This window comes from Rhinolophus hipposideros, assembly GCF_964194185.1.
Source record: "Rhinolophus hipposideros genome assembly, chromosome: 8".
NCBI lineage: Eukaryota > Metazoa > Chordata > Mammalia > Chiroptera > Rhinolophidae > Rhinolophus > Rhinolophus hipposideros.
In genome coordinates this window covers 62,872,850-62,895,293 of record NC_138054.1, presented here as the reverse complement: position 1 = coordinate 62,895,293, position 22,444 = coordinate 62,872,850, and the positions used below count along the sequence as shown (strand labels likewise).

Sequence of the window (22,444 nt, the reverse complement as noted above, 5' to 3'; positions counted from 1 at the left end):
CTTTCTGGCCATCATTGTTAGGGTGCTGGGTGTTGGAGACTTGACTTTTTAGAGCCTGACTCCAGCCGTGTCAGTTTCCTGCCCCAAAGCCTCCCCTGTTTTCTGTCACACACAGGATGGACACAGGCTTCTCAGAATGAGTGTTGCAGCTACACCCTTCCCCTCCCCACTCTTAGACTAAGCCCCACTTTGCTAGACATTGCCTCTCCTCTTCTTCCTTCCTCTGGTCCTTTCCTCTACTGAAGATACACTTTCTGCTCCTTTACTGTTAAATCCTTTGAGGTGCAGCTCAGATCCCTCTTTCTCCAGAAGGCCTTCCCTCCTTCCTCTGAGGTCCCACTTCGGTGGCCAGTTTCCTCGCAGTCTGCCCCATGTGGTGGGCACCTTTGGGGGGTCAGGAGGAGCTGCCTCCCTTACACACTGGCCCCCTCTGATGGCAGGAGTCCCATTGTACATCTTTCTCCTCAGTGGCCAGCACAGGGCAGCAGGGAGTCTGCAGTGCTGATCCTGAGCTGCTGCTGCTGGGGACAGGAGCCCACTGGCCCGGGGAGGTGACCACCAGACAAGGCAATCTGGTAGAGGGTGTTCACAGGGCCGGCCAAGGACTGGCTTGTTCTGGGAAGGCTTCCTGAAGGAGGAGGACCTCTGTTGAGTCTAGAAATTTCCCGGAGGCTGAGATAGGGGATGAGGACAAACCAGGGAGAACAGTGTGCCCAAAGACCAAGATTAGTTTGGTAGATGGAGGCATGTTGAATGGCACAGGAGAAGCAGTGGAGATGTAAGGGAGGCCAGATCCAGGTGGACTTGGAGACCCAGTTCAGGAATTTGAATCCTGTCTCAGGGGCTCTTGAAGGATCACATAAGTGCAGCGAGAAGAATAGACTGGAGGGACAGGATGAAGAGGGTTGCTCTAGTATCCTAATCTGGGGAATGGGGCCTGAGGCCTGAGCTAAGGCTCTAGTCCAGGGGCTGAGAGGGGTGGTTTAAGAATTAACAGTTGAGATGCAAGTGAGCTATCTCAGCTCAGTCTGCCAGGTTACTTCTCACTGCACTGTGTTGTGTGGCAAATGGAAGGGTGACTCCCTGTGACAGATGAGGGGCTTCTTGGCCCCACTAGCAGATCCCCCTCGCTCCTCTCTGGCTCCAGCCCTCACTCCCCTGCTTGTTGTAGAAGATGTTTCTCAGCCACAATCCTGAGCCCTCAAGCAGAGCAGGCCTCAGCCTCTCTCCTGGCCTACTTCAAATTCTTTTCAGGTCCAGCTGAAAGGCTTTCTTCTTTGCCCTGATTTTTATGCAACCCCGAGAGGGACTGTCCCCTCCAAGTTGCTCAACAAGTGGCACCTGCACTCTCTGCCAATGGTGTACCTGACTTGGTGGCATCAGTCTCAGGGCAGACCCTTGGGGCTGACTAGAGGAACCCACCCACATGGACACCTAGATTGGTATGACCCAGTAGTTGTTGCACTTTACCCTGATTTCTTATAACTGCTGAGTCATTTTGCCCCATTTCATTCCATGAACTCACCTGACCCAGCTAACTCCTAGTGACTCTTTTTCTCTCTTTGGTTACTAATATCCTTGTGCTTTCATATGCAAGGCCACCGTGTGTGTGGGGGGGTTCTCCTTCATTCCACCGGTTCATGGATTCACCCTTGAAGTCTCAGCATGGCCACACCCACCCTGCGCTGAAAGGTGCGGGAGCTCAAGCAAATCTGGTTGCCATCCTTGGGCTCATGGACTTGTGGGGGTGGTGGACATTGACACAAACACATCTGCCCCCCAGGTGATCAGGGCCTAGGGAAAGGATAGACAAGAGGCCAAATGCAGCCAAAATATGAGAGAGGTGGACATTGCACAAGTGCCATCTCCACTGTTAAGCTCTAATCCAAGCCACAGCCTGAGCCCTGAAGCAGAGCAGGCCTCAGCCTCTCTCCTGGCCTACTTCAAATTCAGTGTCTCTCTGGGCACTGCAACAACCCTGCTCCCATCCTTGCCTGTCACTAGCCACAGTGATCCCTTAAAAGTCACTTATCTCAAGAACAAGACAAACAAATGAGAAACAAAAACTCATAGACATAGACAATGGTTTAGTGGTTACCAGAGGGTAAGGGGGTGGGGGGTGGGAGATGAGGGTAAGGGGGATCAAATCTATGGTGATGGAAGGAGAACTGACTCTGGGTGGTGAACACACAATGGGATTTATAGATGATATAATACAGAATTGTACACCTGAAATCTATGTAACTTTACTCAATTGTCACTCCAATAAATTAAAAAAGAAAAAAAAGAATCCATACCCTCTTTGAATCCTGCAAGGCCCTGTGTGTCGTGGTCCTTGCCTACCTCTCCAGCCTCATCTTGGGTGTCTTTTTCCTCTCATTCATTGTGCTCCAGCCACATAAGCACTTTTTGGTTTCTTGATCATCTCAAGCTGCTTCACAGCTTTTGTGTTAGCTATCCCTGTGCTTGGAACCCTCAGCTCCAGTGTCACCTCCCCTGATCACCCACCGGTTAAACAACTTCCCTGACACTTTCTAGTACGTCACCCTTTGTACTTTATAGCATTAGCACTATCTGGAGTTACTTTTGTGTGTGTGTGTAAGCTCAAACAAGCTTCCTGAGAGCTGTGCTTCATTTTGCTCATCACTATATCCTTTGCATGTGGATGATGCTTACTTAGAAGGTGCTCAGTTAATTCCGAGAACATTAAGTGAGCATCTATTTAGGGACCAAGCTCTGTACTAGGTGCTGGGACTGCAGACTAGGCTCTTGTCCTTTTTGGAACTTACATTCTGGAGGATATTTAATGACAGGAGGAAGGGAGGCAGGCCGGTATGCTAGTGAAAACCCTAACTACCTAATGCTTGGCGTGATCAGGATAAAGAGGGAAGGGCAATCTGAAAGACATTTATCAAGTATTTAATATGGACACCTTCTGGGCACGTAATAGTCATGTCATTTAATCCTCCCATTAACTCTGTTGTAGGCATTTTTGTCCCCAGTTTATAGAAAGGTGACATACCTTGCCCAAGGTCAAGACCCTCTAAGTCATGTGACTACTGCCTGTTCTCAGCCTTTTCCCCGCTTCCCGGCTCGACTGCCACACCTTGGCTGGCCTTCCCTGCATCCAGACTGTTCTCCAATTGTCCTCGTATGGCAATTGGCTGACCTTTCTAAATGTAAATCTGATGACACCAAAAACATTTACTTTTTGAAAAAGATTTTTATTGAAAATATAGCTAATATACAGTATTATCTGAGTTTCAGGGGTACACTATAGTTATTCAACATTTATATGCATATACCTAAAGAAGTGATGACACCGAAAACATTTAGTATTGCTTATGCTCAGTCCAGACTCCTGACGGTGACCTGCAAAGCCTTCCTTGACCTGCTATGCTGCTGACCACTCTGGTTTCTTCCCCTTACCAAGTGCCCACCTTCTGGCCATGTGGCCCTTGGGCAGTGCTCAGGACACTGCACGTCTCCCACCCTTTGCTCACTGTGCTTGTTCTGCCTAGAGAGCTCTTCCTATGTCTCCACCTCAAGACCTTCCACTTGCCCAAAGCAAGGGTAGTTGTCCTCTTACAACTATCAGGTGTGTAGAAAAGGCTTTTTTTGTGCTGTACATGTTTGAAAGCAGGGACTGTGTCTTAATAATAGGATCGACATCTATTAGGCTGTAGAGTTAATCTGTTATCACATTGAAAAAAAAAGGGCCTCATTACTTCCATTTTATGGATGAGGAAAGTGAAGTTCAGAGAGGGTTGCTGATTTATCCAAGGCCAATGATGTGAACAGAGAAGTCGTTGAAGCCAAATGCTGGACTCCAAACCTAGTGTGCTTTCCTCATGGCTGTGCACAATCACCCTATGGGTGCACCAAAAAACATGCGCTAAACACTCACAGGTTCTCTGCTAGGTGACCACATTCACTGGAGACAAAAACACCGCACTCCTTTGCTGGTGTCTGTTTACAGGAGGTCTCTGTCATGTCCCTGTCCACCCTTCCTCTCCCTAGGGTTGTCATATTGGAGTTCGGGACACAGCCAGGGGACCTGCTATTGTCCCTGTTAGACACCATCTTGTAGGGTCATCACAGGGCTCCAGCCTGTTGAGAGGTTTTGGGATCCGGGCACTGTTGCCCACACCTTCTGGTCTGCCTCCAGGTTTGTCCACCCACAAGTGTGAGCACTGGACCCCTCCAACTTCATCCAAGTCATCAATAAATACCTGGATCAGATCAGGGCCAAGGAAAGAGCCCTGCAGTGTGTCACTCCAGATCTCCCACCAGAGCAGCCTTATCTGCTGCACCGCGAGGGAGAGCCACATAATTCAGCCCTGAGACTCCCAACCAGCCTTGGCTGGGTCGTCCCAAGTTTCCCACACATAGACTGGGAATGATGACCCTGGGTGCCTTAGACAGGTGAGGTCACTTGGGGTCAGTGTGGGGTTTGCCCGTGTATGTCCAGCACCCAGCAAAGTGCCCAGTACTCAGTGGGCACCCAGCAAAGGCTTTTTGAATGGCGAATGGATGACTTGTTATTAGTGAATCCATTTTGGCCGCTTCCGATTATTTCCTTATCTTGTCCCCAACAGGAAATTTCCAAGTCTGTCCCTAGCCTCAGCCCTTTTCATATTTATCTACTAACGTGATCTTGATTAGTGCCCGTAAGGCCGGATAACTCCCAGTTTATATTCAACCTGTGGCTTTTTCCTGGTCTGTAAGTCCTCCTCCAGTCACTTTCCCTACCTGCTCCGTCCCTCCATCCCTCCAATAAATCCATTGAATTCCTCCCATAGTGTACTCAGAATAAACAAACAGAAACAGTCCCTGCCTGAACGAAGCTTTCATTCTGCTGGTGAAGAGATACTAAATGCATAATTACACAAAAACGCTCGTTAGAAATGCAGTAAAGCAGAGGCACTGCTTTATTTAAAAAGTTGGACCTTGATCCAGCCTGGAGAGTCAGGCAATGCTTCTGGAGGAAGGGTGGAGGTGAAACTTCAAATGTTGCTGATTTAACTCAAAGGAGATCCTTGGGATGATTTGAGCATAAAGCAGACTGGATTAGGTGGAGGAGTGAGTGAAAGGTGAGGAAGTCAAGGCAGCAAGTGCAGATAATCTGAGAAGCTTGGCTGGGAAGGGGAGGAAAGCTGTAAGGATAGTAGCTATGAAGGACGTAGACCTGAGAGAAAGCGTTTTTAGGATGGGGCAGACTTAAGCATGTTAAATACTGCTAGGAAGGAGCCAGAAGATACAGAGATAAAGGTGGGAATGGAGGGCTCAACCTGTCCATCACTCCTCCATTTAAGAAATATTATTGAACACCTGCCTTGTGGCAGGTACTTTGAAAAAGGCTGACAAGTCCCTTGCTTTTTGGAACTTATTTTCTAAGGAGGGAGACAAAAAAATAAATAAGGTAATTTCAGCTAGTGGTAAGTGTGATAGAGATTAAATGGGGTCATGTGGTAATGAAGGGATGCAATTCGACAAAAGGCCCAGGGTGCTGTGGAGGAGGAGGTGAAGCCGGTGCCAAATGGCCCAGGTGAGCTAAGCGATCAGGGGAGTGCTGGGGTTAGTGAGGGAGATGGAGTGTAGGGGAAATGGTCACAAAAGAGGAGGGAGGACATGAGTGTGCTAATGAGGAGGGCTAGCTCCAGAGGCCCCTTGGAGGTGACAAAGTCAGAGTGTCAGAGGGTGGGTGACCTTGGGTTTACCTTTTAGGCTGTGCACAACAGGTCAACTACTGACTCCACATCTGGCCCTGGGAGACGCTTGGGTGTTCAGACTCAACATTACCAACAACAAACCCATCTCCTTCCCACCAAATCTGACTTCCTAGTCTTAAGAATGGAGTCACCATTCTCCTAGTCACAATGATTAGCAGCCTTAGTTGCTCCTCTCTCCCGCTCTGAGACAGAGAACTGGGCCGAAACATCTAAGAAGAGTGGAAGGGGGTGGCTCGTTAGGGGTCAGTTGGCTGAGTTGGTTAGAGCGTGGTGCTGATAACACCAAGGTTGCCCGTTCGATCCCCATGGATGGGCCACTGTGAGCCCATTCATGGGCCACTGTGAGCTGCGCCTTATTTATAAACAAACAAACAAACAAACAAATAAAATAAGAAGAGTAGAAGGGCTCACAAACCAAGTCCCTGCTGTCTGTTTCATAGCTTCCCCATCTTTCCTGCCTTTCCTCCAGGAAGTCACCTCCACATCCTCCCTTCCCCTCACTCCAGACTCCTTCTCTCCACTGCCCTCCATGCCCATAGAGTGCTCCTGGTCCAAAGAGGAAATGGATGAGTCTGGAAGGGAGAACCAATAGACTGGCAGGCTAGGATCCCAGGATCAGGAGCGGCCTTGCTTTGGGAGTCAGGAATGGAAACCCAGCTGGGATGTCAGGGGCAAGGGTGAGGGCTATCCTTGCCTTACACAGTCTTCACTTCCTTGCATCATCTCCCCTGGGGTGGATGCCCTCTGGGCCCTGCCTGCTCCCCCAGGTGTCTCTTCCTTTCTTTTCAGCCTGGGCTCCAGACATCCCCCAGAGTGAGCTGCTAACTCTAGGCACACATGGCCTGTTCAGTCCACCTCCATGTGGCCTGTGAGCCATATTAAGGGGGTTGGCAATTATTCTGAAAGCAACAGGAGCTGGCAGGAATCAGACTAGGGTGCTAGGGTTCTGAGGGGTGGGATGGGGGAGGAGGATGAGAAGGAGATATGACCACAGCCTGGTTCCCTGCCCATCTGCAAGCTTGTCTCTGCTGAATCTTCCTCCTCTACATAGCCTGAGGGACAGGGCTGTTTGTCCCCAGGAAGTCCCGGTGGGGTGAAAACCAGCTGGGAGAAGGCTGCATTTTCCCACACCAGGGTCAGATGTGGGAGGGTACTCTGGCAATGTGGCTGACAAATAAATAGGACGGAACCTTGAGGAAGCAGTTGATACAGCCACATAGACCTCATGATGCCTGCGACTGCTTGGCTGCTTTACCTCCCGGTCGGGCTACTGTTGTTGGTCCTGATGGGGGCTGCCCTGTTTTTCTGGGAGCATGCTCCAGCAAGGAACAAGATCCCTAGGGCACAGAAACGTAGGGAGCTGGCGCTCCAGCAGATGGCAGCCCTGGCACAGCGTCTCCGGCAGCAGGTGAGTGGACATCAATCCCTGAAGCCTCCAGCCTCAATCCCAACAGGTAGACATACCCCTCCTCAAGACATACCCCTCCCATTGCCCCATCCCCTTCAGAAGACAGGGGCTCAGGTGGAGAGTCCCCCACTCCAGGTCCCCCCACACTAGTTCTTTGTGTCGTTGTCAGTTCCTCTCCATCTATGTCCTTAGAGCCCCTTGGGGTGGGGGGCAATGTGCTTTCTCTGTTCTCCCAGTGCCCCGCACATGGCTCAGCAACATGGTGGGTATGCACTTAGTTTATTTGTTAAAATAAAATATATTGATGGAGGAATTCAAGGCAGGAGGCTAGCCAGGCCTCCTTCAGTCCCTGAGTAACCCCAAACCCCACTGAGACAGGAACCCTGGTTTACACGTTCTCCTTCCCATCCCCCACCCCAGTGGATTCTGCAAATGTTTACTGAACACCTGACAGATGTGAAGCACGAGGAGTCACTGGAGATGGGGTCCTCCCAGGGAGCTGTGTGACTTAAAAGGGGGCTTTGACAGCCTGGATAGGGCTATTTCAAGGCATTGAGATAGCCATTGGGGCAGGGCTGGGATTCACAGGTGAAGTGACTGAGCCGTGGTGTGTCAGCAAAGCGTGCCTAGAGTAGCAGAGGAGGGTGGGAAGAAGGCGTAAGGAGACAACCTCGCACTGCGCCTGCGGGCTGTGACAGCCCTCTTCTGGGCCTTGCGCTCCCTGACTGCTCATGGAGGGGTAGGTTCACAGTATCTTAGGGTCGCCAACTTTGGTTGATGGTGGCGGATTCCCTCTGGGAGTCCCGGCGTGGGGGTTGGGGAGAGTGCCTGAGGTGCTGTCCCCGTGCTCTGGAGTTCCTGAGTGTCCTCTGCCGTCCCCAGATGGTGATTGATGGCCCCAGTGGGCAGCTTCTCTGCCCAAACTGCTGCAGTTCCTGAGAATGTGTATTAATATTAATTGGGGCTAATTAGTTGGATAAATCAATCTGCCCCTAGAGAGCAGCTGCCCCTCCATGGTTGACGTGGAGAAAATCTGGGCTAATGGGGTTGCTGCTGCGAATGGGTGTGATGGAGAGGCTGCCTGCACGCGTGTGGAGGCCCTGTCTGTGTGCGTGCTCAGCTGTTTCCTTTACTGCCAACACCAGGGCCTGCTTGTGTGTGCCTCCTGCTGGCGTGTGCTGTGTGCTTGTTAGGTATGCACCGGGCTTTGGGCTGCTTGTGTGGTCCGGTGCCTGTGGTAGGTGTGGCTGGCTGGGCGTATACGTCATATTACTGGTTGGAGTATATACATCTAGTTATGTGTGGCTGGTTTGGGTCTGAATGTTTGGTTGAGTGTGTACATGTGTGGTCTTGTGTCTGAGGACATCTGGTTCTGTGTGTGGGGGGGCATCTGGATGGATACAGGTGGGCGTCTGGAATATGTAGATATTGGTCTGGGTACCTGGTGGGGCTGTGTGTGTCTGGTTGGCTGGAGGAGTGGAGGGAGTTGGGGTGAGATCACCCATGGCGTCTCCAGGCCTCCTTATTCTCTCCCCAACAAAGCTATATGGTCTGTTCTGGGCACCTTCCCAGTCAGGTCACTCCTCTGCCAGGGATACCCTTAAGGTCTCAGGGGTCCACCTTTATGTCCCAGAGAGGGGGGAAGGCTGAAACATAGGTCAAACCCTCACAGGGTTCAAATCCAATTTAGTTCAGTTTAGCAAAATTTCACAGAGGGCTCCTCTGGGTCTTGCCTTCTGCTGGACCCTAAGCACACATTCATCATAAAGGTGAAGTTGACATCTGACTCAGACTTGCCTTAAAAATGCTTTCCATCTGGGTGGGGAGTGTAGCGGAACCAGAGCTGTGCCAACCATCAGGGGAAACGTCTCAGCTCAGCGTGGCAAAGCCCGTGGAGCTGTGGGACTTGGCAGGAAGGGTGATTTGCTCTGTCTGCAGCAGGTCATGTGGAGAAGGTTTTAAAGAGAAGTGGCGACGGAGCTGAGCCTTGCAGGATGTATAGGAGTTTTCCACAAGGAGGAATGAATAAGATAGGTGGCACCAGACAGAGAAAAGCCTGAAATAAGGCAATGTTTCTATAGAACACATAGAAAATATTTGTAGGGTCCACTGTGGTAAACAGACAAGCTGCTCATGGCTGAAGCCTGCTGGCCAGGAGGCTCTGGTCACCTTGGGGAAATCTGCTGCCCTGAGGGTTGAGGGTTTTTATAATATTAAACATATTTAACCGCCACTTTGGAAATATTAATAATAAATCAATTTATTAAAAACCTTAAAATATATTTTCTTTGATTTTCAAACCATGATAGGAGGCACCACCAGTTGAGTGTGGAGGTCAGATATCCATGGAGCGATGGGACTCAGCAGAAGGGAGTGATTTGTTCTAAACTAAACTGTGTATTAAAATGGCTTAAAATTGATACAAGTTGAGGCTCAACTTTTTAAAATAATTTTTTATTTTTCAATTACAGTTGACATACAATATTATATTAATTTCAGGTGTACAACATAGTGATTAGACATTTATATAACTTATGAAGTGAACACTGATAAATCTAGTACCCAGCTGACACCATACATAGTTATTACAATATTATTGACCATATTCCATGTTATACTTTACATCCCCATGACTAATTTGTAACTGGGGAATACTGGGGAACAGTGTGTTTCTCCAGGGCCCATCAGCTCCAAGTCAAGTTGTTGTCCTTCAGTCTAGTTGTGGAGGGCGCAAGCTCAGCTAGAGGCAGGGAGGCCAGTGAGGAGGTTGTTGAGAAAACTGAGAGACAGAGAAGGTTCTAGGCAGGAAGGAGGCCAGGGAGTCAGGGGTGGGAGATATGAAAGAGGCAGAACCGTCTATTGGCAGTATGTATGGCTAAGAGAATGGTCAATGGAGTGTCCATTGTGTCCAATGGAGTATGTGGGGTGGTGTGTTTAGTGTGTGGGAGTGGGCCTGAGTGGAACAGTTTTTGATATCTGCCCGTACCACCTCATCTCCTCAGGAGCCAAGCCTGGACCCCAAGGCCATCCTGGAACTGCCCCTTGTGAAGCTGGCCCAGAAGCTGCGGACTGAAGAATTGAGTTTGGAGAGTGTCCTCTGTAGCTACTTAGAGGAGGTGGGGATCAGGGGCCAGGGGCAGGAACCAAACCTGTCTCTGGGCTGGAGTGGGGGCTGTCACCTCTTATTATTCTATTTAGAGGAGTTGGGGGACAGATGTAACTTTAGTGATGCAGGTAGCTTGGGAGGTGGCACATGGCACAGTCATCTATCACTTCCATTCTGCTCTGACAGGCTGGGGTGACTTAGTGTTCTGTCCCTGGCCTCACCCCGAGCCCTTACCTGATCTCCCTCAATGTTACTCAGGCGCTAAAGGTGCATGGGGAGGTGAACTGCCTGACGGATTTCCTGGGGGAATGTGAGGAGCAACTGCAGGCATTGAAGAAGCTGAAGAAGAGTGAGAGAGGCCTTCTCTATGGGGTCCCCGTAAGCCTCAAGGACCTCTTTGACTGCAAGGTGAGCTCTGGGCTGTACGTGTGTGAGTGCACACATACCACTGAGCCTGTGAGCATCTGAGTGTGTCACAGGGAGCAAGTTACTTAATCCGGGGTACACAGCTAGGAAGTGGCCACTGGGACTGAACCCGGCAGTCGGGCTCCCAAACCCAAACTCTTAACCACCATGTTCTTTGGCCACCCATGGCTCATCCTAATGGTGCAATGCTTACGTCTTAGGGCATGAGGATGGATGTGCTTGGGGGTGGAGTGAGGCATGAGAGTCTGTCCATTGGGTGATTGCTGACCCCAACAGACTGAAGTTAATGTCACTTCCTTGCAGGGCCATGACTCTACGTGCGGCCTGGCCCAGTTCTTGGAGAAGCCGGCGGCCAAGGACGGGGTCATAGTGAAAGTGCTGAAGGCCCAGGGAGCCATTCCCTTCGTTAAGACCAACATCCCCCAGACGCTACTCAGGTCTCTGAGGCGGCAGGCTGGGGCTTGGGGCTGGTCCCAAGGACTGAAACAGCAACTTCAAGTCCTGATTCAGAGCAGAGGGTGGGGTAGGAGCCAGTCATGCAGACCTCAAGGACCGAGGTTCTGGGGCAAGTCTTTCTGTCCTCTGAGCCTTGGTTTCCTCCTTATGTGTGGGTGCCATGGTCTCTAAGGACCTTCAGGCTCTGAGGCTTTGAAGAGTTACAGCTCTGTTTCTATACAAGCTTCAGTCTCTCATTGTTCTTCTCATCCCCTAATCTTTCTCTTCCCCACTCTGCTTTTAGTGTATCCAGTTTTGTGAGGAACCTGTTCCCAGTTATGACACCAGAGCTGTGGGCTCCTTGCTCCTTATTTTAGGAGGTGTGATTGGTATCTGCTCTGGGTCTTTCCCATAGCAGCGGCCCCTCACCTCAGCCAAAAAGGAGGCCAGCAGGTCTCAGCCGCAGGAAGGAGCTCATGAGCTGAGGCAGCCCTGGAGGTGTTGACTCCTGAGGTTGGTCAGCCTCTAAACTGGGAACAGGAAGTCTTCCCCAATTAAACTTTCATCTCTCAGCCCCTTTTCTTCTGCTTTCCTCAGCTTTGACTGCAGCAACCCCATATATGGACAGACTCTGAACCCTTTGAACTTAAAGAAGACCCCTGGGGGCTCCACTGGGGGTGAAGGAGCTCTGCTGGCTAAAGGGGGTTCCATCCTGGGAATGGGTACTGACGTAGGTGGCAGCGTCCGCATACCAGCCAGCTTTTGCGGTGTCTATGGCCTCCGGACCACAGGATACCGCCTCAGGTACTCAGTAGTTGTGCTGGGGTGGGGGTCGGGGAAGCTCAGCCCAGCCTAGAGGAACTAGGAGTCTGGGGGAGCACAGGGAACTGGTCCACACATTAACTCTCACTCACTCAGATTAGTATTAGGGGAAGTGGGCGAAGATAGGAGGGTTTCAAATAACTCCTGCCTCAGCCACAGCTAAACATACCATGGTTGGTATAGGTGGCAGTGGAATAGAACTTCCATTCATTCATTAATTTAGTCATCTGCACATCTATTCATTTATGTATCCTTTCTATTATTCATTCATCAATTCATCCATTTATCCATCTATCCATTCTTCATCCATTTATCCACTCATGTAGTCATCCCAGTCTCCATCCATCCATTTCACCATTCATTTACCATTTAGTTTATTTAACAAATATTTATTGAGTGTTTACTCTGTGCCAGATACTGTATGCTAGGTATTTGGGATATATCAATGAAAAATGAACAAATACCCCAGCCTTTGTAAAACTTACACACATCCTTCCTTCCATTTGTTTATTCATTCCCTTAATCATCCATCCACTCATCTAGCCATCCATTAATCCATATTTGCTTCCATTCATCCATCCACCCATCTTTCATCCCCACTCTGAGTACCTTGCCTGTGGTGACCCCTGTGCTGGAGACACAGAACATTCTCAGACCCAGCCCCTGCTTCTGTTGTGCTCTTACATATTCAAATGACTTAGTCAGAAAGAGATCTAGGCTCTAAGAGAGGGTCTAAATTTGTGGGAACTCACAGGATGAAGCCAACATTTTTTTCAACAGAGATTTATTAAAAGCGTAGATTTTAAACTTTCAGAGGCAGAGCAAGGAAAGGGAAGGCTTCCTAGAGGAGGCAGCATTTGAGCTTGGTTTTGAAGGATAGACATGTAGAGATGGTATGGAGGCTAGAAGACTGCAACTGTAAGCAACTTACTTTGTCTGGAGCAATATGTGTGCATGGAAGGTTAGAAGGGGAAGCTATGGAAGTTGATACTTTAGAAACTTGAAGGGCAGTCAAAGAGATTAGAATTTGTGCTACGGGCAGTAGTGAGTCATGGGAAGGTTGAAGCAGCTCCTATTCCTGTGTGCTGAGCCCTGGGGGAGTGCATTGGCTGGGTGCTTAAGCCTCCTTGGCACCCAAGCAGGCCCTGCCCTTCAGGTGCTGAGTTGGCTCTGGGTGGGTGGGGTTTTGCAGCTACTCTGGAATTGCCGCTGCTGTGAAGGGCAAGAAATCAGGTAAGCTCATGTCTGTACCTGTGGCCACACCTATTCCAAGACAAACCTGCCAGCCCTTCTCTCAAGGACATTTTACTCAGCCCCCATCTCAGACAGATTGCCCCACTGGTGATAAAGGTATCTGGGAGAAGTGACTGCATGGCTTCCACCTGGCCTCCCCTAGTCCAGTGATTCTTGCCCCACTGAGAAGCTTCCTGTTATCTCACTTTTAGCTCTCCTATTGTTCTCTTGATGTTTTGCCCCAGATGAGATTCTCCCTCTAGGCACCAGAGCTGCTTTGGCAAGTTTACCAGCTCTTCACCTGTCCTCGACTCCTGACCTAGGATGGCCCCAGGAACTCTTCCTATGGTCCTGATCATGGCCCTGTGCCCCACCATCGGAGGCCAGGTAGTGGGAGTCCCCAGAGCAGAAAGGATGAGCGGTACCTGCCTCTGTCCCCTCTTTCCTGTGCAGTGACCTCTGTGGCTGGCCCCATGGCCCGGGATATAGACAGTCTGGTGCTGTGCATGAAAGCCCTGCTGAGTGAAGATATGCACCGACTGGACCCCACTGTGCCTTCCATGCCCTTCAGGGAAGAGGTGAGCTAGGTAGATGAGCAGGCCTACAGGGCTCCTTCCTCTCCCCTCCCCTCAGTCCTCACTGACCTGTCTGCCATCTGACCAACCCTCTGAAGACCTCCTTTCCCAGCCCAAGATGCACTGAGCAAGAAGCCCTCATGCTCAGTCGTGTTCAACTCCCTACACACATCTTGGTATTAATACAACCAACCTGTGATCATTGTCTGCCATCTATGATGCACTGTTACTGATCTCGCCATCCTCATCCTCTCCTGACAGTTCTTTTTTTTTCCCAACAAATTTTATTAAATGTATTTTTGGCGACATTGGTTAAGAAAATTATATAGATTTTGAGTGTACCATTCTATAATACATCACCTGTATATTGCATTCTGTGTTCACCACCCAAAGTCAAGTCTCCGTCTGTCACCATATATCTGACCCCCTTTACCCTCTTCTAACTCCTCCCCCTCCCTTGTTCCCTCTGGTAACCACCATATTGCTGTTTGTGTCAATGAGTTTTGTTTGTTTGTTTGTTGCTTTCAGTTTTATATGTCACATATGAGTGAAATCTTGTGGTTCTTGACTTTTTCTTGACTTTTTCTATTTTGCTTAGCATGATAATCTCAAGATCCATCCACATGGATGCAAATGGCTGTATGTCATCTTTTCTCTTGGCTGAGTAATATTCCATTGTATATGTACCACATCTTCTTTATTCAGTCATCTATTGAAGGACACTTTGATTGTTTCCATGTCTTGGCCACTGTGAATAATACTGCAGTGAACATAGGGGTACATATATCTTTATGGATAAATGTTTTCAGATTTTGGGGTAGATACCCAGAAAAGGGATTGCTGGTTCATATGGTAATTCTATTCTTAATTTTTTGAGGAACCCCCATACTGTTTTCCATAGTGATTGTACCAATTTACATTCCCACCAGCATCCTGACAGTCCTTTAGCTTAAAAATATTTGCATTTATTCATCTACTTACTCACCTGCCCACCCACTCAACTCCAACTATCCATTCATCCACCCACTCATCTATCCATTTAACCCTCTGCCCACCCATTCAACTCTCATACATCCACCCACTCATTCATGAATCTATCTACCATCTATCTACCTATCCACTCCATCCATGCAATCACTCACACCCTCACCCATTTATTGTTCTTTCAGAGATTTCTCCAGAGGACCTAGAAAGTGCCTCCAGAGCTTGGAAAATATACAGGGAGGATCCAAAGGGCTCAAGGGGAGCCTTTGTGGATCCCCCAGGGTAGAAACAGCTGGGGCCCAAGGCCCCGGCCTGCAAGTCTGGCTCCTGGAGAGAGTGAGGTCAACTTGTCCCCAGCTCAATCTCTCCTCAGAGCCCCACCCAACCCCTCTTGCCCCCAGATATACACCAGTAACCAGCCCCTTCGAATTGGCTACTATGAATCAGATGGCTTTACCCAACCATCTCCTAGCATGGCCAGAGCCGTGAGGCTCACTTCCAGTCTGCTCCAGGATGCAGGACATCAGGTAGGCTTACTTAGAGTTGGGAGTGGCATGGGGGAGGGGGCTGGACTAATGAGGATGTGTGGCTGGACTATTCTTGGAAAAAAAGGAAGTTATATCTGAGTCTTGGCTGCTGAGATCATTTTGTTTCCACTAAGCTTTCTGGAGAAGATGGATGGGGTCAACACAGGGGTAGAGTGGGCCCTACCCTGTGAGGAAGGCATCAAGATTTTGTGCCTCCCCCGTTTAGTGGTAGGGACTCAGGGACTCACTCCTATAATTTCTATAGCTGAGTTTCTGTTGTCTCCATCAAATGGTTATAAAGAGGTCTCTGTCCTCAAAATGCCCCTCCCTTGCCTCTCAGCCCCAGTGGTTTGTCCTAGCCCTGCCTCTCCTTTGAGAATTGCTGGTTGGCTACACACTACTATGTGATCTTGGGTCATCTCTTAACCCCCGAGCCTCAGTTTTCTACCACATGGGGCAGCTGTGAAGATTAAATGAGCTCACATATGTAAAGCACTTGGCATGGGCCTGGATCATAGTAGAGGAGGCAGGAAATGAGGGCTGCTCGAATTCCCATCACATCTCTGTGTGGGAGGTGAGAGAGTGGTCATGGCACCCACCCACAGTGCTCCAATATTGTGCTGAGGAGCTGAGGTGGACAAAGATGGGGTGCTGTGGTATCCTCTCTTTAAATCCTGAAGGGTGTGGGGAGAAAACAGGTTTGAGTGGGAGAAGCTCCAGGCCCTGACTTAGTCTCTGTCCCCCCAGGTCATCCCCTTCTCCATCCCCCGTATAGAGTATGCGATACAACATCTGTACACAAGCAGTGGGTTTGCTGATGGAGGAGCTACCCTTCTTGAGAAGCTGTACGTTTGTTGGGACTCGGATGTGGAGCATGGTGGAAATGGAGTGGGGGAGGGGAACGGTGGGCCTGGGCAGACGTGATGCCAATGAGTAATTATGTGGCCATAAGCAGCAAGCCACCTACTCAGGCCTCATCTTCAGGATGCACATGTTCCAAGGGGGGTGGCTGTGGGAACAGAAGTGTTTTTTGGGGGTCTGATCTCCCTCCATGGCTTATCTATGGAGGGCGAGTTGGATGGGTGTGGAGCCAGTTGATGGCTGAAAAGCGGTAACTGCTGTCTTCAGGAAGGGGGACATTGTGGACCCCAGCGTTAAGGGGTTGGTCAGCGTGCTCCGCCTGCCAGACCCACTCAAGTGTTTCTTTTCCTGGATCCTGAAGTACATAGTGAGTGTGGGCCCAGGATGGGGAGGGATTCAGAGTGGGGAGGGGCCCAGAGAGGAAGGGGCTCAGAAAGGGGAGGGGGGACTAATATAGGGGGTGGTAGGATTAGAAAGGAGGATGAGGCCCAGAAAATGGTGGTAGCTCACAGATAGGTTCAAGGGGAAGAGGAACTGAAAGAGGGGGGTGGGGGCCAGAAGAGAAAAGAGCTCTCAGAGAAGGGGAGGGCTTCAGAGAGGCTCTGAGAGGGGTTGGGCATCACAGAGAGAGGAAGAGTTTTCAGAGGGAGGGAAGGGGATTTAGAGAGAGGGAAAGGGGCCTTGGAGGTGCTTCAGGGCTTGGCGCGGTGGGGTGGGGGCTTGTGGAGGAGTGGGGGGCTCCATGTCAGTGTACTGAGCAGAGTTGCTCTTGCTGGACCCCCGTTCTGAGCAGGTTGGTATTGACCTGTGGTTTCTGAAGTTGGTGTTCCCCTCTCGCCCCACCTCTAGGAGCCCCGAGTTAGCCAGCAACTGGAAATGTTTCGTGGAGTAGGGTGAGTGATGGAATCTCCTCAGGTTCAGGTCACAAGAGTTTTCCATGGGGTGGTGGTAATTGAGTGAGGGGCATGTAGTTAGAGTTGGCATCCACTGGGGGCGAGGGCTATTTAGACTTTGGGATCTAATTAGGGTTTTAGGGTCATGCCTGAGACTGAGTTAAATTTAGACTTTTGAGGGGGGTTGGGATTGGGGCTGGTTTGGGGTTGGGGTTTGATTGGAGTTAAGCTCTGAGTTCAGGTTAGAATTGGGTTAGGATAGGGTAAAGGTTGGGTCTGAGCTGAAGATAGGTTTGGGCTGGGGTTGAAATTGGTTTGAGTTAAATTGGGGTTAAGTTTGGAACTGGGGTCGGGTTGTGGTTGGGAGAGGATTATGGTTTCAGCTTGGGTTTGCTGTTGGGCTTGGCCTGGTGGGACTTGGAGTTGAGGTGCTGGTTGGAATTGGGGATGGAGTAGCCTGAGGGTTGACGTGGGGCCTCACAGGTTAGGGAAAGAACCTGTAGTTTTGGGGGGACCCTGAGAGTTCCCGTGGCTGGTGGTAATGGTGGGGCATTGACTAGAGGATATGTACTCTTGGGAATGTTGGACAGGCAAGGTGTCTTGGCCAGGGGACAAGACACAGGGTCATTCCCAGCCCACCAGATGATTGCAGCCTGCACTGAGGCCAGGCCCTGCCTCTTGAGTATTATGTCCCATTTGTATAAAAGGGGGTCCTTCTATGCTGACCTTTAGACTTTTCAGAGTCTTCCTCATTCCCGCAGGACACCCAAGAAACTGTGGGAGCAGCACACAGCAGTGGAGGTGATGTATGTCTGGCAACATGTCGAGGGACTGCTGGAGCAACAGAGACATGGGTGGTGACAGGAGTGGCCAGACAGGGGACAGAGCTTTGTCCTGGCCTGCAGGGGAGGCCTGGCTAGACCTTGTGGGAAAGCTTGGTGACCTAGGAGGTTAATGTAGTCCATTTCCCTAGGGCCAGGATGATATGCTGTCCCCAAATCACTACAGGCTGAGACTCCCCTTCTCATCCTTTCATCTTAGCCCTTGGGAAGACCCTGACCTCCCCAGATATCTCAGTCTGTATCTCATAGCTTGGGAATTGTTCCTGGTGTCTAACCTGACTCAGCCTGGCAGCACCTGACCTTGTCCTGCAAACAGTGACCTCTGCCAGTCTTACCTCTCCTGCCTCTATTGTCCCTGCAGGAATATCGGCAAGAGTTCATAGCCAAGTGGAGGTCCTTGGACCTGGATGTGTTGCTGGTGCCAGCTCTGGACCCTGCCTTCTATATAGGCTATCCTGCCAAAGCAGGAGGTGAGAGGGCACTGGGTGCTGGTGAGGTTGAGACTGGGAATCCGGAATTTCTGAGCCCTGCCACAGCCTCTATGTCCTTGACCTTTGTTTTTATTCACTTAAAATTTTTTTCTTAAATTGTGATAAAATTCAGATAACAGTAATTCACCATTTTAAAGTGTACAATTCAATGGTTTTTAGTATGTTCAGAATGTTTTGCAACCACCACCACTATCAAATTCCAGAACATTTTCATCACCCTAAAAGAAACCTTGTGCCTGTTATCAGCCGCTCTCAATTTCCATTCACTTTAAAAATGAACTTTATTAAAGTACAGACACTCCTTGACTTAAGATGGGGTTTGTTTCAATAAACCCATCGTAGTTGAAAATATCTAAGTTGAAAAATGCATTTAACCTAGTGAACATCATAGCTTAGTCTAGCTGGTTTTCACTGAATGTGTATCATTTTCTCACGTAAAGTTGAAAAATCATTAAGTCAAACCATCATTAAGTTGGGGGACCATCTGTATAACTTACATGCAATAAAATTCACCAATTTTCAGAGTGCAATTTGATGAGTTTTTAAAAATGTATATAGTTGTATAACCCCCATTATAATCAAAATATAGAATATTTCCATCACCCACCAAATTTCTCTCATGTCTCTTTGCAGTTCACCCTACCCCTACCTACCACAAGCACTGATCTTCTTTCTGTCACTATACTTGTGCCTTTTCTAGGATTTCATATAAATGGAATCATAAAGTATGAGGCTTGTGTCTAGCTTCTTTCACTTAGCATATCTATTCACTAGTAACATGCTTTCTGCTGCCCCACTTCTAAAGGTGTCTTACCTGAAATGCAGGCCTCAGCACAGGGCAATATCTGAGGGCAGTGTCTGAGGCATCGCTGGGTCCCATGCCCAGCACAGGTGCAAGTCTCAGAGGTGATGTCAATGCAGAATGAAAACCCACCTCAAGCCTGGACTCCTCTCCCCTGGATCCCCCCACAGTGGCTGCCCAAAGGCACATTCCACACCTGGCTCTACTCTGATGTTCCCTGTCAACATCACTGCCACTTCTTTGATGCTCACTTCCTGAACACAGGCGGCTGCTGCAATGGAGCTGCCTTTTCAGTTGAGGGTTGCACTGCATACGCCAGCTATCTTGGAGCCCAGTGTACTGGAAGGCATGGGCTGAATCCTCTGCCACCCACCAGCTGTGTAGTCTGTGAAAAGCTACCTAATCTGTCTGCCACCTCTGTTTCCTCATTTGTACTCAGGGAATAGTAATCCCCACATCACAGGGGTGGAGAGGATTCAAAGAATCAGCAATACAGAGAGGCCAGTACCGTGCCTGGCACTGAGATAGGCTTAGACAATTCTAATTCTCCTTCCCTCCACCCGTGGGGAGAGGCAGAGGCAGTTGTCAGGCCACTCCCCGCACTGAACTGGCTATTGCGAGCCCAAAGGGCTGCAGTTCCGAGGAAAGCCCCGAGGGGGCGCTTACCCACATTTTTTTCCCCCAACCTGAGTCGGAGTTGATTTCCTGGGCTTACCTGGATCTTCCTACAGAGAGCACCTCTTACACCACCCTGTTCAACCTGTTGAACTTCCCTGCCGGCGTGGTGCCGGTCACCACCGTTACAGCACAGGACGAGGAGGAACTGACCTTCTACAAGGGATACTACGGAGATAGTTATGACAGAAGTTTCTCGGAGGTAAGGTTCCCTCTCCTCCGAGGGCTCAGACCAGGATTGGTTCTTGCCTCAATCCCAGTGGACGGGTGGGGGTGTAATGGGGTGGGGCCGGGCATTCCCAGTGTTTATCCTTTATTTCTTCTCCTACCGTTTCCCCCATCCCTGAGGACAGACCATTTCACCTCCAAGTCAGCCTCTGTCCTTGTCAGGGGAGAAGACAAAAACACTGGTCTTCTTGACACCTCTGTAGGCAAGGTAGATTCCAGAGGCAAGGAAGGTGGAGCAGGACAGAGGTTCCTGGTTAGGAGCTTATTGTATAACTGGACTGGACAATGCCCCTCTCTGGGCCTCAGTTCCTTTGCCAGAAAAAACGGGAATTAAAAGAATCGACCTTGCAGGGTTATGTTAAAGGTTAACCCCACCCCCACTCCCCCAAAAAGTGAAGTATAAGGCTTTGTATGTGGGAAGTGTTCAATAAATGCTACTACTACTAATTCAGAGGTGGCTTAACAAAAGGAAATAATATTTCCATGGTCCTATTTAATACAGGGTCTACAATAACAACCCTGACTTGGGTGAGAGAGAGAGGGAGAGAGAGACTGATTCTGAAAAGTATGCATGTGTCTGAGTCAGCCATTAAGTAACTTACTTTTTCTGGAAATTGATTTTAGTACTATAGTTACCAAGTGGAACTGTTGACCTAAATTGTGAGAAAGTAACAACAATGATAGTATCTAATGTGTCTTGAGCTCTTACTCTGTTCCAGGAGATATTTAAAACCATATATATATATGTATATATAAAACCATATATATATGGAGAGAGATATCTATATATCTATATCTATCTCTCTCTATATACATACATATATATATAGAGAGATATAGATTGATATTCATTAAATCCCATAACTGTTCTGTGAGATTTTACAAATGAGCAAATGGAGGCACAGGCAGGTTAAGAAACTTGACCAAAGCCTCATAACCAACTGAAATGGAAGAGCCAGGACTTGAAGCCATGTGACCTGGCTCCAGAGACAAAGGCAAATAAGGGTTTGTATGATGTCATCATCATAAAGCAATGAAAACATGTTTAAATTCCTACAAGTATGTTTGGATTTCATGGCAGGGACTCAGGCTCAGCCCCCATGTTCCTGGGCCTGTGTTTAGGGTCAAGGCACCCTTTCCACTGCAGAAGTGTAACCAGACTCTGGATCAGGGATTTGCACATTCTTCTTTCCCTTGCTAAGAATATTGTGTGGATAAATGTTTCCTTTGTGATGAAACATTTATATTTTGTCCTTATATAGTCAGCTCTCTGCATGAGAAGCAAGTTTTACATCTTAACCCTGGAGAATTGTAGACAAATAAAGTCAGAACAGTTTTTCCATGTTTCACCGAGAGCTAAAGAAGCCTGGAACTCTGAGATCCAGGACATGTCTACCCTAATATAAATTGGGGATGAGATATTTGGATACAGGAGGTGAGGAAGGCTGGGCAAGGGGCCTGTGAGCAGGAAGTGGGCTCTGATTGATATTCTCCTCTCTCTCTCTCTCTCTCTCTCTCTCTCTCTCTCTCTCTCTCTCTCTCTCTCTCTTCAGGCAGTGAGAGGATCCCTGGGACTTCCAGTAGCTGTGCAGTGCATTGCTTTGCCATGGGAAGAGGAGCTGTGTCTTCGGTTCATGAAGGAGGTGGAGACCTTGACCAAGAACCAGAGGGAACCCAAGTGATGGGCCATTTCATCTCCTGGAGACCTTCCTACATTCTCATCCAAGTCTGCTCCCAATGCCCCTTCCTTCTTATAAATATCATGTCCGCCTTATATCTCCTCTTCCTGGAAGCCCACCAGATTCCTTTTCTTTGTAGTCCCTCTGACTGCTCAATCCCAGGATTCAGATCAGTCCAAGATGGGGAGTAGGGAGAAGGGCTCAATAAACATTTTTGGCCAGCTTTGTGGTTTCTGATCTAGGTGGGGCTGTAGCCTCCCGGTGGCCTTCTGCCTCCAGCTGTTCTTCAGCTCAGTCCTTCACATGCCATCCAAGATTGCAGCAGAGAATGAGCCCCAAACCAAGAGGCTGAAGACCTGGGTCCAAGTCCTGGTTCTTCCACTGGCTGCTGTGCTGGGCAAATTACTTCACCTCTCTGGATCTCCATTTTCTCATCTACAAATTGAGAGTGTTAGATTTGATGATTTGACTATTCTGTGACCTGTGATTCCTAGGCACTTCCCTGATCAAGAACTTGCCATAGCTCCCAATGCTGTCTAGAGAAAGTTCCAGAGAGCAAGGCTGAGGGAGTGATGTCCAGTCAGATTAGATGCTGGGTGGGACCCAGACTTCAGCTCACAGTCTAGTGCTTTGCCCACAAAGTGCTAATTTCTTGGCCAGACAGCACCTCCTGAGATCCTCCATAGTGTCCTTGGCCTTGGCTCTGCTACAGCACAGCCTCCCTC

General features: G+C 49.2%; 1 protein-coding gene across 1 annotated transcript; it reads left to right on the top strand.

Moving 5' to 3' along the window:
- Window positions 1–6,957: 6,957 nt before the first annotated feature.
- FAAH (fatty acid amide hydrolase) lies at window positions 6,958–21,722 on the top strand (the record flags this gene model as incomplete). The annotated part of the gene is made up of 15 exons (XM_081056030.1): window positions 6,958–7,140; window positions 10,143–10,256; window positions 10,505–10,654; window positions 10,976–11,109; window positions 11,705–11,911; window positions 13,122–13,162; window positions 13,616–13,740; window positions 15,123–15,248; window positions 15,996–16,093; window positions 16,377–16,476; window positions 16,959–17,002; window positions 17,764–17,803; window positions 18,206–18,314; window positions 19,869–20,014; window positions 21,594–21,722. 15 exons carry the CDS (start codon window positions 6,958–6,960, stop codon window positions 21,720–21,722), a joined length of 1,746 nt encoding a protein of 581 aa, XP_080912156.1.
- Between the last annotated feature and the right edge of the window lie 722 nt (window positions 21,723–22,444).